This window comes from Medicago sativa, chromosome 6, assembly GCF_051527215.1.
Source record: "Medicago sativa cultivar Bolivia chromosome 6, Bolivia_mono, whole genome shotgun sequence".
Taxonomy (NCBI): domain Eukaryota; kingdom Viridiplantae; phylum Streptophyta; class Magnoliopsida; order Fabales; family Fabaceae; genus Medicago; species Medicago sativa.
The window spans coordinates 89,270,096-89,283,913 of NC_140754.1; the positions used below are offsets into that span (position 1 = coordinate 89,270,096).

The 13,818-nt window shown below is 32.4% G+C and overlaps 1 protein-coding gene across 1 annotated transcript; it reads right to left on the bottom strand.

Annotated features, from left to right (window-relative positions):
- Positions 1-177: 177 nt before the first annotated feature.
- On the bottom strand, positions 178-11,487 carry LOC146918021 (protein DETOXIFICATION 16-like). Its single transcript, XM_085719701.1, has 8 exons — positions 11,287-11,487; positions 9,229-9,773; positions 7,606-7,692; positions 7,420-7,476; positions 5,387-5,625; positions 1,160-1,278; positions 996-1,082; positions 178-396 (listed from the first exon to the last, which is right to left on the bottom strand). The coding sequence occupies exons 1-8, from the start codon at positions 11,485-11,487 to the stop codon at positions 313-315; spliced, it is 1,419 nt and encodes a 472-aa protein (XP_085575827.1). The 3' UTR covers positions 178-312.
- Positions 11,488-13,818: the final 2,331 nt, after the last annotated feature.

Here is a 13,818-nt window from a genome sequence, read left to right on the forward strand (position 1 = left end):
ATGCATTGTTAGAACACTTTATGAATGATATATAGTACACTTTACCTCTAACAAAGTTCAATCTCCGGCTCTGGCTCCGGCGCAGTACAATCAGGGTGGTGGGGTGGTGCTAATAGAAAGTTGCCGTCTTAGAAAGCTGTAAATTAACTCATTTAAATTCTAATTCAGAAGATAACATAGTTCTGCATTGGTGGATAATTATATTTATATACTAAGGCATAATTATGGTCTTGCAATGAGTACATGATGCTGAATTTTGTTTCCACGCACATAAAGTTTCAACAAATAAAATTCTAATGAAGGTTTTTAGATCTATGGAGTAGCAACATTTTGGTCAAGTGAAAGTGCATTAACTTGGACTTCACTGCCTCCAACTCTTATTGCAGCCTTATTAGCCTGAAGAATGAAGATAATGTTAAGAGAAATACAATTTATAGTTAAATAGGATGTATTTGTTCCTTGCAAATATACAATTTCTTATTTTTAATGTCCGTAAAAATATTTTTTCTTTTGTTTTTTATTCTAGCAAATGTAACACATTTTATTACAAGGGGTAAAAAAAACCTATGTTAAATGAAGAACTTTTTATTTTTTATTTCTTTTACTGGTTTAGGGTTTATCCCTCAACAAAAAAATGTTTCTTTTTTGTAAATAATTTTTTTTTTGTTATATACAAAAACACCACATTTTGTCTTTGTATTGAAATTGGTCTCTCTAATATATAGAATATTTGATTTTAACCGCTTCAATATGAGTGAGAGAAATGACTGAAATAAATATGGCACACGTATTACATGTATCAATTCTTATATTAACAAATTTTGTAAGGACTAAAACAAAGCAACAAGGACTAAAAGAAAAACCTAACATATTTACCATTACAAATGATTTTAAAATATCTATACAAAGACAGCAAAAAAAAAAAATATAGATTGCAGTGACCAAAAACATATTTAAACCTAACAAAAAATCATTTAGAAAGATAGTCTACTTACTTCTTTCTCCCAATTGGTGCGCAATGTGACAATAAGAAAACACACCACTTGAACAAGAAGCGCTGTTAGAAGCCCCAAAAGTAGCCCCTGTGTTTAGGAAGAATCAAGATAATCTCAAACACTAAGCAACATAGAAACATGATTAAAGCATGGTTAAGTCTTACTTGTCCCTTCATGTGGAAGACAAAAGCTAATACAACAGAAATAGGAATGCCAACAAGATAATAAGCTCCTAAATTAACAAATGCACCAAGCTTCTGCCAACCGCATCCTCTAGCAACACCTATCAAAATCAAGGTTGTTTTATCTTGGTTTTCGGGTGTCAAACATTGATTACGTTTGAACCTTTCAAACTGGTGATATCTTATTTTTTCTTGGGAAGGGAAAAAGTAAGCAAAACCCTTGAGAATCGAGGTCCGGGAGTTGTTTTCGCTACGGGAAGGTGTTAGGCACCCATAACGACTATAGTAACCTATAGGAACCGTCTTTAATTTCTACGCGCGCGCTTTATTTTTAAATGCTATTTTGAAAACGTTTATTAAACCTAAGAATGTTCTAAGTGAAGAATTGGAGGGAGAAGAATGTTTTTGAACTTTTATTTTAGTTGAATTGAAGGAATTTTGTTCCTTGCCTACGTACCCGATTAAGGGATCAAATCCACCGTAGTTCTCTTCCAAAAATGTTTTTGTTTTTGTTGGTTGATTTTAAGTTTGAAAATGGGATTTTAAAGAATAGAAAGAGGCCTCAAGGGCATGAGATTTATGAAATTGTGAGGTTGAATTAGTGATTTGCAAAATATGGTCAAAGCATGATTAATTTTCATTGAATTTTGATTAAGAAAATAAAAGGAAAATTCAATGGGGTTTTGGACCCCAAGGTTTATTTTGAAAATGGTTTGAATGATGTTTGTTCACATTTTTTGGAAATTGATTTTTCTAAGTATAAAGCCTAAACATTCATCTAAACATACAATCCTAAACATACATCTAAACATGCATATTCTAGCTATTTATCTAAAGTGAAGTGTGTGCATGTGTCGGTGCTTGTGTCGGTGTACATCATTAGAGTCCATTGTCCTTTACATCATTGGCCTAGATACATTCTATGGCCTCTTTGCCAAGAAATTAAAAGCATGAAAGTAAAATATTACAAGAACTCCTAAATCTTTACATTCTAATTTTTGCATGAAATTGAAACTTAAAGTGCAAGAAATAAGATGGAGAGGAAGATGAAGTGTGAATGCTTATGATGAATATGAGACATGAAACAAAAAAGTTAGTAGCACAAGATATAAAGCAAGTCAAAGCTATCATAACAAAAGTAAGAAAATTAACATAAGAAAAACAAGCAAAAACAAATGTGAAATAGGCCTAAAAAATCATCACCAATGCAAGGCTTGAATATGACCTATAATCCTCATACTTCAAAGGATTTCCAAAGAATTTCAATTCAATTTTCACAAAGAGGATTAAAGGAATATACACTACCAAGCATTTAAGACAAAAATTAGGCAAATTTCACATTATTTATTCACAAACAAAACTTGGAATACAAGGCATTAATGAAATATTCACAAACAGCACCAATTTCATGGATTCAAAGTCACAATTTTCATAAAATTCATATAACAAGGTTCCATATCAAATACTCAAGATTAAGGGCCAAGATCATGCAAAATTTTCACAAGAAATTATCAAAAAGTAACACAAAGCCACAAGAAATCTCCCTATATATTTTTATCAATTTTCAACATACCAAAATATCATGAGAAACCAATTTCAAGCATCAAAAATAATTGCAAGAGAGTTCACAATTTTTGGAAGTTTTTAACAAGATTTTTCAAAAAAAAGAAAAGAATTGAATTAACAAAGGTACGAATTATTTCCTCATTTTTTGACCAATACTTAACGTATAAATACATCAAGATTCCTCAAAAAATATAAAGAAAATCATTCGCACATTTTTTGGGGATTTTTTGAAAGTTTTGGATGAGACATGGGTGCAAACAGCATCAGGTCGTGTAGGAATAGCAAGAAAAACTCAACTGAAGCAAAATTGCAAGCAAAAGAGGGCCCAAGCCCGCAGAGGAGCTTCAGGAACCATTTGATTACCATCAAACAATCAAGACAGCGAGGGAGCATGGCATATGGTGCACGCAAGCGCATAGGATAAAATGGCAAGGAAAGAGAGATACAAACACATATGGTGGATCACGTTTTTCATTTTGTTAACAGAGAGAGTTTTCATAAAACATTTTGCACACTTCTCCCTCACAAACACAACAGCGCCTCCTTCATACCTTTCTTCTCCGGCGACAAATAATTTTCCGGTACGGTGGCCGGTGGTGCACCACCGCACCGGAGTTTCGAAACTCCACCAAACTTAAAATTTCTTGCACATTTAAACATCCTTTTCAAAGATAAATCCGAATCCAGCCTTGAAAATATGAGATCGGACACCAAACGACATAAATCTAACAATCAAATATGTAAACAAAAGTGAAGAACTACCTCTCTTGCTGGAAACGGTACGAATTTGACTGACTTGAGGTTGTTTTGCTCCGATCCGTAGCTTGGAATTCGAGTCTGGCCTTCTCTGACCTTGATACCTGTTCAGTTCTTCTTCTTCCCTTCAGATCGGTTTGGTTATGATGAACTCGGGCCTGGCTTCACTTCATTCTTCATGTTCCGTTCCGACGAATGTATAGTTGTTCACGTTCCGTTCCGATGGATGTATAGTTGTGAGTTTTGTTGGTGATGGCAGATTTAATTTTGTATTTGTGTGTTGTGAAATTGGTTATGGGTAGTTTGTATTGATGATTTGAAATTGGATGAAGATTGAATGGTATTTTGTTATAGATTAAGGGAGAAATTGGGGTTTTTTGTGGTGGTTTTGGTGAATTGATGGAGGTTGTTATGGTGGTGGAAGTGATGAATGTGGTTGTTTAAGGTGGTTATGGAGGTTAGAGGTGAGAGAGAGAAGGTTGTTAGGGATGAAGGTGGTGGAGGAAAGTTAGTTAGGGTGGTGATGGAGGTGGAGAAAGTTGGTTAGAGATGAGAAAATGGGAGGGAAAAATTGAGAGAAAAAGTTTGTGATTTTTTGTGTAGAATGATTGAAAATAAAATTAGTGTCAAAAAAAAAAAATGATTAGTTAATCCTATTTGACCATGACCTTGACTTATTTATAGGTGATGAAAGGGGTGCTTGGACCAATGAGGAAATGCCACATGGACTAAGTAGTAACAAACTTTGACTTTGACTCTAACAAACTTAAAAAGGGATTAAAATGCAAATAACAAAAGTACAAGGACCAATACGAAAATTAAAACTAAAATTGAATTGAAAAAGTAAATTGAAAATTAACGTAAAGCGAGACGATTAAAACAACAAAGCAGATAAGAGATTTTATGTGAAATGACCAAAACGCCCCTAGGGACTAAAATGTCTCGAAACGACTCAAATGCAATTTTAAAATGATTTTTTAACAGAGAATTAAAGCAAGATCTTATACATGCGAATTAACAGACTCAGAGACAATTTTTAGAATTTAAACAGGGTTTTAACACATGAAAAGACTAAAATGCCCCTAGGGGCAAAATTGACTCAAAATGACTTTAAAAAAAATGGATTTTGACATAGGATTGAAATGAAGACTTATTCAAACTATTTGACGAGACTCAAACAAATTTTTAAAAGACCGAAAGAGATTTTATCATGGGAAATGACTAAAATGCCCCTAGGGGCTAAACTGACTAAAAAATGACTCAACTGATACTTTCTGAAATGAATTTTGACATGAGATTGAAACAAGGAAAGACTCAAACAATTTTCAAAGATTAAAATGAGTTGAATGCAGGAAATGACTAAAATACCCTTTTACATGAATTTTGCAAATAATATTGAAATAAAATGCAGAGAAAGATGCAATTAATCAGAGACATATCAAATGACTTATAATGCAAGAAAAGAAGAATTGAACAAGTATTTTTAGGTCCAAAATTAGGGTATAACAAAGGTGTTAACCAAAATAAGGCTTAAATATATTTTAGGTATATATATACCTAAAATAAAGTTGGTCTATAGTTGCAGTGATAGGCACTATTGACCAAACTGTGTGAACAAAGATCGTGTCATATATAGTCTAGCGATTTTCGTTTCTATTTTATTCTTCTATACTGCTTGATATTCTAACCAAATGGATTTATAACATGATTCGTTTTGCATTTAGAATCTTTCAAAACTTTGTTTTGACAAAAGCTAAAATATTGTAGCTTTTAAGCAAAATCAAGCATGTACTAATATTTATTAAATTGCATTTTCTATACTAAAGATATGAAGAAAAGAGCAAAAATTGATTGTTTTTAGAGCACATTGATGCTTTTAATCATTACCTTGAAGTGGTGTTTGAAATGAATCTACAAAAGCCGAGGTTGCAACAATCGGTATCATTGAAGTAACATATGTGACTACTTCATGTACATTGCTAAAAGCCTTGCCCCAAAGTTTCCATGCAGACATAATGAAAGCAAATTCTAGAACTCCACAGATGAATGCCATGAATAAGGTTACTATTACAGCTAAATAAGCAGCATTTGGACATCCAGCTCCAAGCTCGTTTGAGATTCTTGTACTATTGTGCAGAAACATGTAAAATCAAATTCATTATAGTCAATGATATCAACATAAATAGTTATTTACATTTTTAATTTCCCAATTTAACATAAATGTAGAAGGGTTTCCTTAGTATTATTATTTCAGCCTAATTTTATTATTTGTCAGTTTTGTTTTCTGTTTGGATTTTCGGCCCACTAGGATTTTGTTATTTCCATATTTAAGCTTAACATTTGTAGCCTAACAGATAGTTTTTATTCATTCAATAATATTTTAAAGAGTTTCTCAATTTTTGATGGATTCTAGAACCCTATTCATCAGTAGTTTTGTTAATAGAGTTCAACATTAGATGAGATATATTATATAAAGATGTTTATAAGTGGGAAATATATATCACCTCATTAAAAGCCAGTTTGATATACGATTGAATAAGGTTGAGTCCCAATTTTGAAATAGTAGTGGAGTCTATCCAAGATTTATTTGACTACTCTTTATCGGGCCACACATATTGTCACACAAATGTCCAATATCAAGCGAGAGGGAGGGGTGTTGAGAAACTACACATCACATGAGATATGAAATCATACAAGTAGTTTTGTTGAGTTGAGTTAGGTGCGTTGCAACGTCATACATCACATGAGATATGAATACCTTAAAAGCTGGTTTTTTAGGATTGAGTTAGAGCGAACACATATATTAAAAGATTTTTTCGTCCGTTTTTTTTTTTGGTCATTCGTCCTTATTATTTTGAAGTGTACTAAGATTTGTTCTTATTTAATTTTAGCACGCCATGATATTTAATAGTTTTAGGGTTCCAACCTAGTTGGAATGTCAAGGCTGCCATGTGATGTTTTCACTCTAATTTTTGCTTAAAAAATAGAATCTATGATATAATTTATGATAGAATCATAGGAATTTAGGAGATGAAATAGAGTGTTTATTATATGAAAAAGATGAGCAAAGTTGTTACAAGCATTGTTATCAAAAACCCGACTTAAGTCCCAAAATCCTAATTTTTGCGACTTTGTGTAGCTTCAACGACTCAAATCCATAGCAAAGTCCCAAAAACAGACAAAATCCTATCAAAATCGTACAAAATCGTGAAATCCATTCAAAATCGCAGGATTTTGATGGATTTTGAAGGATTTTGTTCATTTTTTGATAAGGGTTAATTTTTGACCCAGTTCGTAACTTGACCCGATTTGAATCTATGACCCGTTCTATAAAGACCCAAAAGGCTAAAAATTTTCATTCTTTCACTTCCCCCACATTTATGTATTTGTATTTTGTGGACTTTGAACTTTAGTTATTTATGACTATATGCAATTTATAACATATATTAAACATTATTTTTGTTTTGGTACAATCCTCGATTTTGATTGCGATTTTACGAGTCCCGACTTTGCTACTGCCTTTCGACTTGAAGTAAAGTCCCGATTTTGATAACCTTGGTTACAAGTAAGATTAGCCATGCCTAGGGGTTTAACAATATCATTAAATTTCTGCCTTGTTTAATTTCCCTAATCCCTACCCTTGAGGATTTGATCCTACATTTTCACCCTTTAAATCAAAATAAATTGTCCTCCCATAACAATATCTAACTCTCCTAATTCCAGCTCATTCAATAGCTTGGACAATGAAAAACTTATTTTAATGTTTAGGGCCTAAAACTGACAACAATCCTAAATTGAAGACTACACACAATTAAACCAAAATAAATGTGTCACCAACATTTTTATTTGCACAGTTTTGTGGTATCTATTTTGGATTCTAATACAGTATATATTAATAGAGTTTACCATGCAAGACTAACCTTCCAGCAACACTAACTCCAAATGGGACCATCCAAAACATGCCAGATATATTAACACTGGGGATGAAAAAGTAAATTTGATCATATATAACAAAACAAAAAATGGTTTATCTAAATATGAAATAAAATATAAATGGTATCCACAACATGGAGTGGGCATTAATCTTTGACTAGAAATAAACTAACCATATAGAAAGGACTGAAGTTTGCAAGTTTGGATTGGGAAGAGCACCAGACAGGAGCACCATTATTTCAAATGTCCATGATTCTAAGCTGTAAAACGTTAGTGATACAAAAATATATGAAATTAGAATTTCTCAATGGATAAAATAGTCTCATATATGTATAACACTATATTAAAATAGCACAATTTCTATTTCAAAGTATATGTTCCAAATAAAAAGAATTTAATTTAAAGACAATGTAAATTCAAAACAGATTTCACATTACACATATATTGGGTGTGTGTCAATGGCGCCTTAACAACATTTGGTATAGTTATGTGCCATCGAAGGTCCAAATTTTCTCTTTGTAAATCATCCTTGGAAGTTTACCTACTTGCGGAAATCTATCTAGAAGGGAGTATTGTTAAAATGAGTGAATTCAAACTGTGTGTGGTGCTTGGGAAACCTAGAGGTTGAGGACAATTTATTTTGTAGATGTGGTTTTGCCGAAAAGGTGTGGTGCTTGATCTTTAAGTGGACTGGTAGGAGAGTGATCCTACCCGAAAATGAGGTTCTCTCTTTGATCATTTTACAACTTCGTCTTGGAGTAAAAACCATTGAAAAGGACTAACTCTTATTTCGCACAGTACAATTTAAAAGATATGGAGGCTAAGATTGAGGTTATTTTTTTCTTCAAAGAACTATGAAATGGAAGATATTATAGATGTTATAAAATTAACTTCTTGGAAGTGATTACTGTTAAGTACCCTTGTACTTTTTTGGAGTTATAGGTTAAGTACTTTTTCTACTTCTCTCCTTTTCTAATAATATATTTTTGTCCATTCAAAACAAAACAATGACAAAAAAGGAAAAGATATTTGTAAGTACGAAAAATAAATAAATAAAATTTATAGGACTAAATGTAAATGATTTCATATTTGCACTTTTGTAGAGAACAATATATATTTATATCTTCTTATATATTCATCTATGGGGTTTGCTAGAACACACCCACTAGTTTTTATGTGGGAGTGTTTTAGCAAAGCTACACCTTAGGGTGTAATTAACCACTTTTTAGTTATTTACTTGCTAAAACACTCCCACATAAAAACTAGTGGGTGTGTTCTAGCAAATGCCTATAGGATTTGCTAGAACACACCCACTTGTTTTTGTTAGAAGGTGTGTTATAGCAACATACACCTTAGGGTGTATTTAACCACTTTTTAGTTATTTACTTGCTAAAACACTCCCACATGAAAACTAGTGGGTGTGTTCTAGCAAACCCCTTCATCTATACTCTATCAAAGTAAAACTATGAAATGGAAGATATTATAGATGTTATAAAATTAACTTCTTGGAAGTGATTACTGTTAAGTACCCTTGTACTTTTTTGGAGTTATAGGTTAAGTACTTTTTCTACTTCTCTCCTTTTCTAATAATATATTTTTGTCCATTCAAAACAAAACAATGACAAAAAAGGAAAAGATATTTGTAAGTACGAAAAATAAATAAATAAAATTTATAGGACTAAATGTAAATGATTTCATATTTGCACTTTTGTAGAGAACAATATATATTTATATCTTCTTATATATTCATCTATACTCTATCAAAGTAAAGATTAGTTTTGAAGAAAATATCATACCAAACCATGACGGTCGAAGGAAGAGCAAGTTTGAGAAATTGAGGGATGTCGTGCAAGGATTCCATTGATAAACCAACCCAAGTCTTTTTACATGAAGAGGAAAACTTGATGTAAAGTAGCAATAGTATCACATTAAGCCAATTTGAGATGCAAATTGCAATAGCAGCTCCTTTGATACCAAGTCCAAATTTTATAACCAAAGCCCAGCATAAAATAACATGTATCAAGCTAATGAATCCATTAGCAAGCACCATAGGAAAAACTATGTTTTGTGTTTGTAGGAATTTAATAATGCATCTAAGAAGACCATTGGCAGAAAGACTTGGAATTGAATAACGAGCAAATAGTTGAGCTTGTGTTGCAATAGTTTTGTCTTGATGTAAAATGATCAAAATAGGTTTTAAGTATGCCCAAATAAATGATAAGGGTATACTAACAATGGTGGTAGCCAACATTGCCCTTTGTGTATATATTCCAACCATATGATACTGTTGTGCTCCATATGCTTGCCCACAAAATGTGTCTAGTGCACTTGACATACCCATCTAAATAAAACAGAAATTAATTAATTAAGAATAATATGATGTTTTACCCTTAAAAAAAAGAGTAGTTGATATAATTTGAAAAAAAAGAGTAGTATGATAGAACTAAAGTTATATGCTATTTTAACATTGTTGCAATTTCAGACATAAGTTATATGCCATTTTAACATTGTTGAGTTCTCATTTTTTTTGGTTAGATAGGTGGGTTGGTGATGTTCCCTTTAGTGCACATTTTAGCATGTTATATGATTTATGTGATGATAAATTGTGTACGGTGGCACATATGTTTGCTAGGGGGTGGGATGTTGGGAGCGAGTCTTTGGAAGTGGCAGAGGAGATTGTGAGTTTGGGAGGAGGATTTGTTAGTGGAGTGTAGGAATTTGTTGCTATCTGTTATTTTACAGGTTGACAATCATGACATGTGGAGGTGGATTCCTGACCCAGTGCTGGGTGCACGGTTAGTGGGGCGTACCGGCTTATCACTGTGAGGCCGCCCCCCACTGATCATGTTCCTGAGGCTCTCTTATGGAGGAAGGAAGTCCTGCTGAAGATTACAGTGTTTACTTGGCGGCTGTTTCGTTTTCCTACTAAATCAAATATGTATCGTAGAGGCATTATCTCAGTAGAGTCTCAGATGTGTGTCACCGGTTGCAGTTTTCAGGAAACAAAGAATCATCTTTTTCTGTCTTGCCCCTTATTTGGTTAGATATGGCAATTGATTCGAAACTGGCTTTATGTTTACATTGCGGATTCTTATAATATTGTTGATCATTTTTTTCAGTTTGATACTATTTCTGGCGGCGCCAAATCTCGGTGCTCCCTCATGCATTTGGTTTGGTTTGCTTGTGTTTGGGTGATTTGGAAGGAAAGAAACGACAAAATTTTTTGTGGAAAAGACAACTTCCCAGTGCAGCTTCTGGAAAAAGTGAAGTTATTGTCATTCTGGTGGTTTAATACTCATTCTTTAGCTTTTCATTAAAACATTGTTGAGTTCTTTTTTTTTTTTTTTCTGTGCCATCATTGCTCTTTGTAAAAAATAATAAAGAGAAGTAAAAAATATTATATTCTTTACTTCTCTTAATTATTTTTCAAATTCTGTAGTGAATTAATTTTTTTCATCATTGAACACTATTTTTAGAATCTACTCTTATTTGACTACAGTTTTTTTTAAAACAGTTTGACTATATTTATTTAAAATATTATACATAAAAAACTAATGAAAAGTGTAAATGGTCAACAAAGGGCTTGAAAAATGTTCCTTGTTTTCTCCAAAACAAAGTCAATCAGTTGAATGACGACTGAAAATTGAACTGCAAGTAATTTTGTTTCAAAATTAATTATTTAAGAATCAATTTAATAATAATTTTTACAAAAATAAAAAATAAAAAATTATGAAAAAAATATATAATATAAACATATAAAAATAATAGATGAACAATGAACATTTCATCATGACATTCATACATGCATGATGCATAGACAATTAGAAATCAGTGATGAAAATCATGTGACATACCAATACATTGAAACCAGTGACATTGACAAATGAAATAGCCAAAGAAGAACCAGCGAGAAGCAACTCATGATCTAAATGTCCAACAAACATGAGAGATATAATTTGTAAGCTGTTTTGAAACACACAAACAAATATCATTGGCACTGCTAACCATAGTTGTTTCTTTGATTCTTCTATAATCTCCTTTCTCCCTATTTTCATTGTGCCCCTTTTCTCCTTTTTCTCTCTTTGAAGATAGTCTTTTATTAGGAACATATAATTTTTTATAGATGGTCTTATAATCATAAACGACAAGTGGGCATAATTTCTTGAACTTTATTAAAACGTGGTTCATCTTTCTAGAAAAATTAATACTCCATTCATATCAAAATAATCGTCGTTTAAAATTTGTGTACGATTTTTAAAAAAAATGATTAATTATGTTGAATTTAATAATAAAATTAGTATCATTTACTACAATACTCTTATTAATTGTAGTTAATATAATAGTTAAGTTGGTTGAAATTCAATAAATAAGGGTATCATAGTGGGGGAAAATACTCATAGTGGAGTAAATAATATATTGGTATTCTAAAGCGACAATTATTTTGAGACACAGAAAAATGTTAAAAAGACAATTATTTTAAGATTGAGGAAGTATTTTTAATAATACCATTAATTACACCAAAATATTTTTGTATTCATTGGCGTTTCTTATGACTATTTCTACACCTTTCAAAGTTGTCATTTATAGTGATGGTGTGATTCAATTCACTTTTCTTTCCTCTTCACAATAAAAAACACTATACCTTGTCCTACACATATAAGAAGGAGATTTGGTCAAAAATTATATCAGAAGGAAAACTAAATTATGATTTTCTCATGTCTACCTCATGTTGTGGTTTGCAGTGTGTGTGAGTTTCCCTAATTTGATTCCTCTTAAACGATAAAAAAAAAAAAAAATATGAAGCAAAAACTATCAAATCTCAAATAAGTCTTTTAATGTTACTAATAATTTATGAATATAATTGACAAAATAATAAGACCCTAAATTTTCAAAATATACAATTTCTCTTTTTTTATTTATAAACCTTTTCAATCAATCAAATATATATTTTAAAAAAATATAAGATAGAGGAGTCATTAAACTTTGGATTTAATGCAAGTAACAACGAGTGAATATGAAGCATTGATAGCTGGAATGTTATTAACAAAGGAGATGTGGGCTTTGAACTTATGAGCCATGAGTGATTCACAATTGGTAACTAGCCAGATAGGCGGAGAATACCAAACAAAGGATACATGATTAGCAAAGTACCTTCTTAAAGTCCGACAATTAACAAATAACTTTTCTTTGACGTGACCTATGTACCAAGAGATGAAAACAGCATTGCGCAACGACCGAAAAACGTGGGCAAGAGCACTATAACCGTTGCTTAAACCTTAAGCCACATAGAAGGATGGATAACTCCCATACAAAATTATCACCTTAAAGGCGAGTTACCTGAAGATGAAAGTGAGGCGAGGAAGATAAGGATAATTTCAGCCAAATTCACTATGGTTTCTGATAAACTCTACAAAATGGGAAAATGAGTACCTATGTTAAGGTGTTTGAATGAAAGGGAAACTGGTCTAGTTTTGATGGAGGTGCATGAAGGCATTTGTAAAAGCCAAATTGGTGGAAGAGCATTGGCAAACAGACTCTTAAGAGCGGGATATTACTGACCAACTCTGTTAAAAGACAATATGGAATTTGTAAGGAAATGTGAATGTTGTCAAATGTTTTCTGACTTACATCATGCTCCAACTGAACTTTTACATAAAGTCACATCACCTTGCCCTTTTTACCAATGGGGAGTTGATATCCAGGGCCCTTTCCCTAAAGCTCCTGGACAAGTTAAGTTCAGGTTAGTTCATGTTGATTATTTTATCAAATGGACAGAGGCTGAAGCAGTGGCGACCATCACTGCATAAAGGGTCAGACATTTCTACTGGAAGAAGATCATATACATATTTGGTTTACCAAAAGTCATTGTGTCAGATAATGGGACACATTTTAAAAGTGCAAATGTGATGACATGTCATCTTGCGTTATTCTTAGCATGTTTTCAGTCATTTTCAGTAGGTTTTAGCAGCAAAAAGGAGTATTAGAACGATTGCCTACGATTTTGAGACTTTTGTAATGTTTTCTATATTTGAGTCTGTAATTCTCGTTTTCCCAAAACATAGCAATTTTATGGGGTTTTTGAAGTAATTCACGAAGAAATCATGCAAATCGGCAAATTAAGAACATCTGAAAAATTGTCAAGACTTTGGGAAGACCAATAATGAAAATTCAAGAGGCCTCATGAGACTTTACAGTGACAGAAATTCTATTTCCAAGTTCCGAGACAAGTTATTTGAAGACGAAGACCTAAAAACGACGAAAATCAGAGAAACTGGGCCAAGGAAGCAATACCATGTGCCTTGGGCATTGCTTGTTCTCCTTGGGCACTGCTCATGTGCCCTGGGCATTTGAAAATGCCAGAGGCGCATGCGTAATCTCAGGCATTT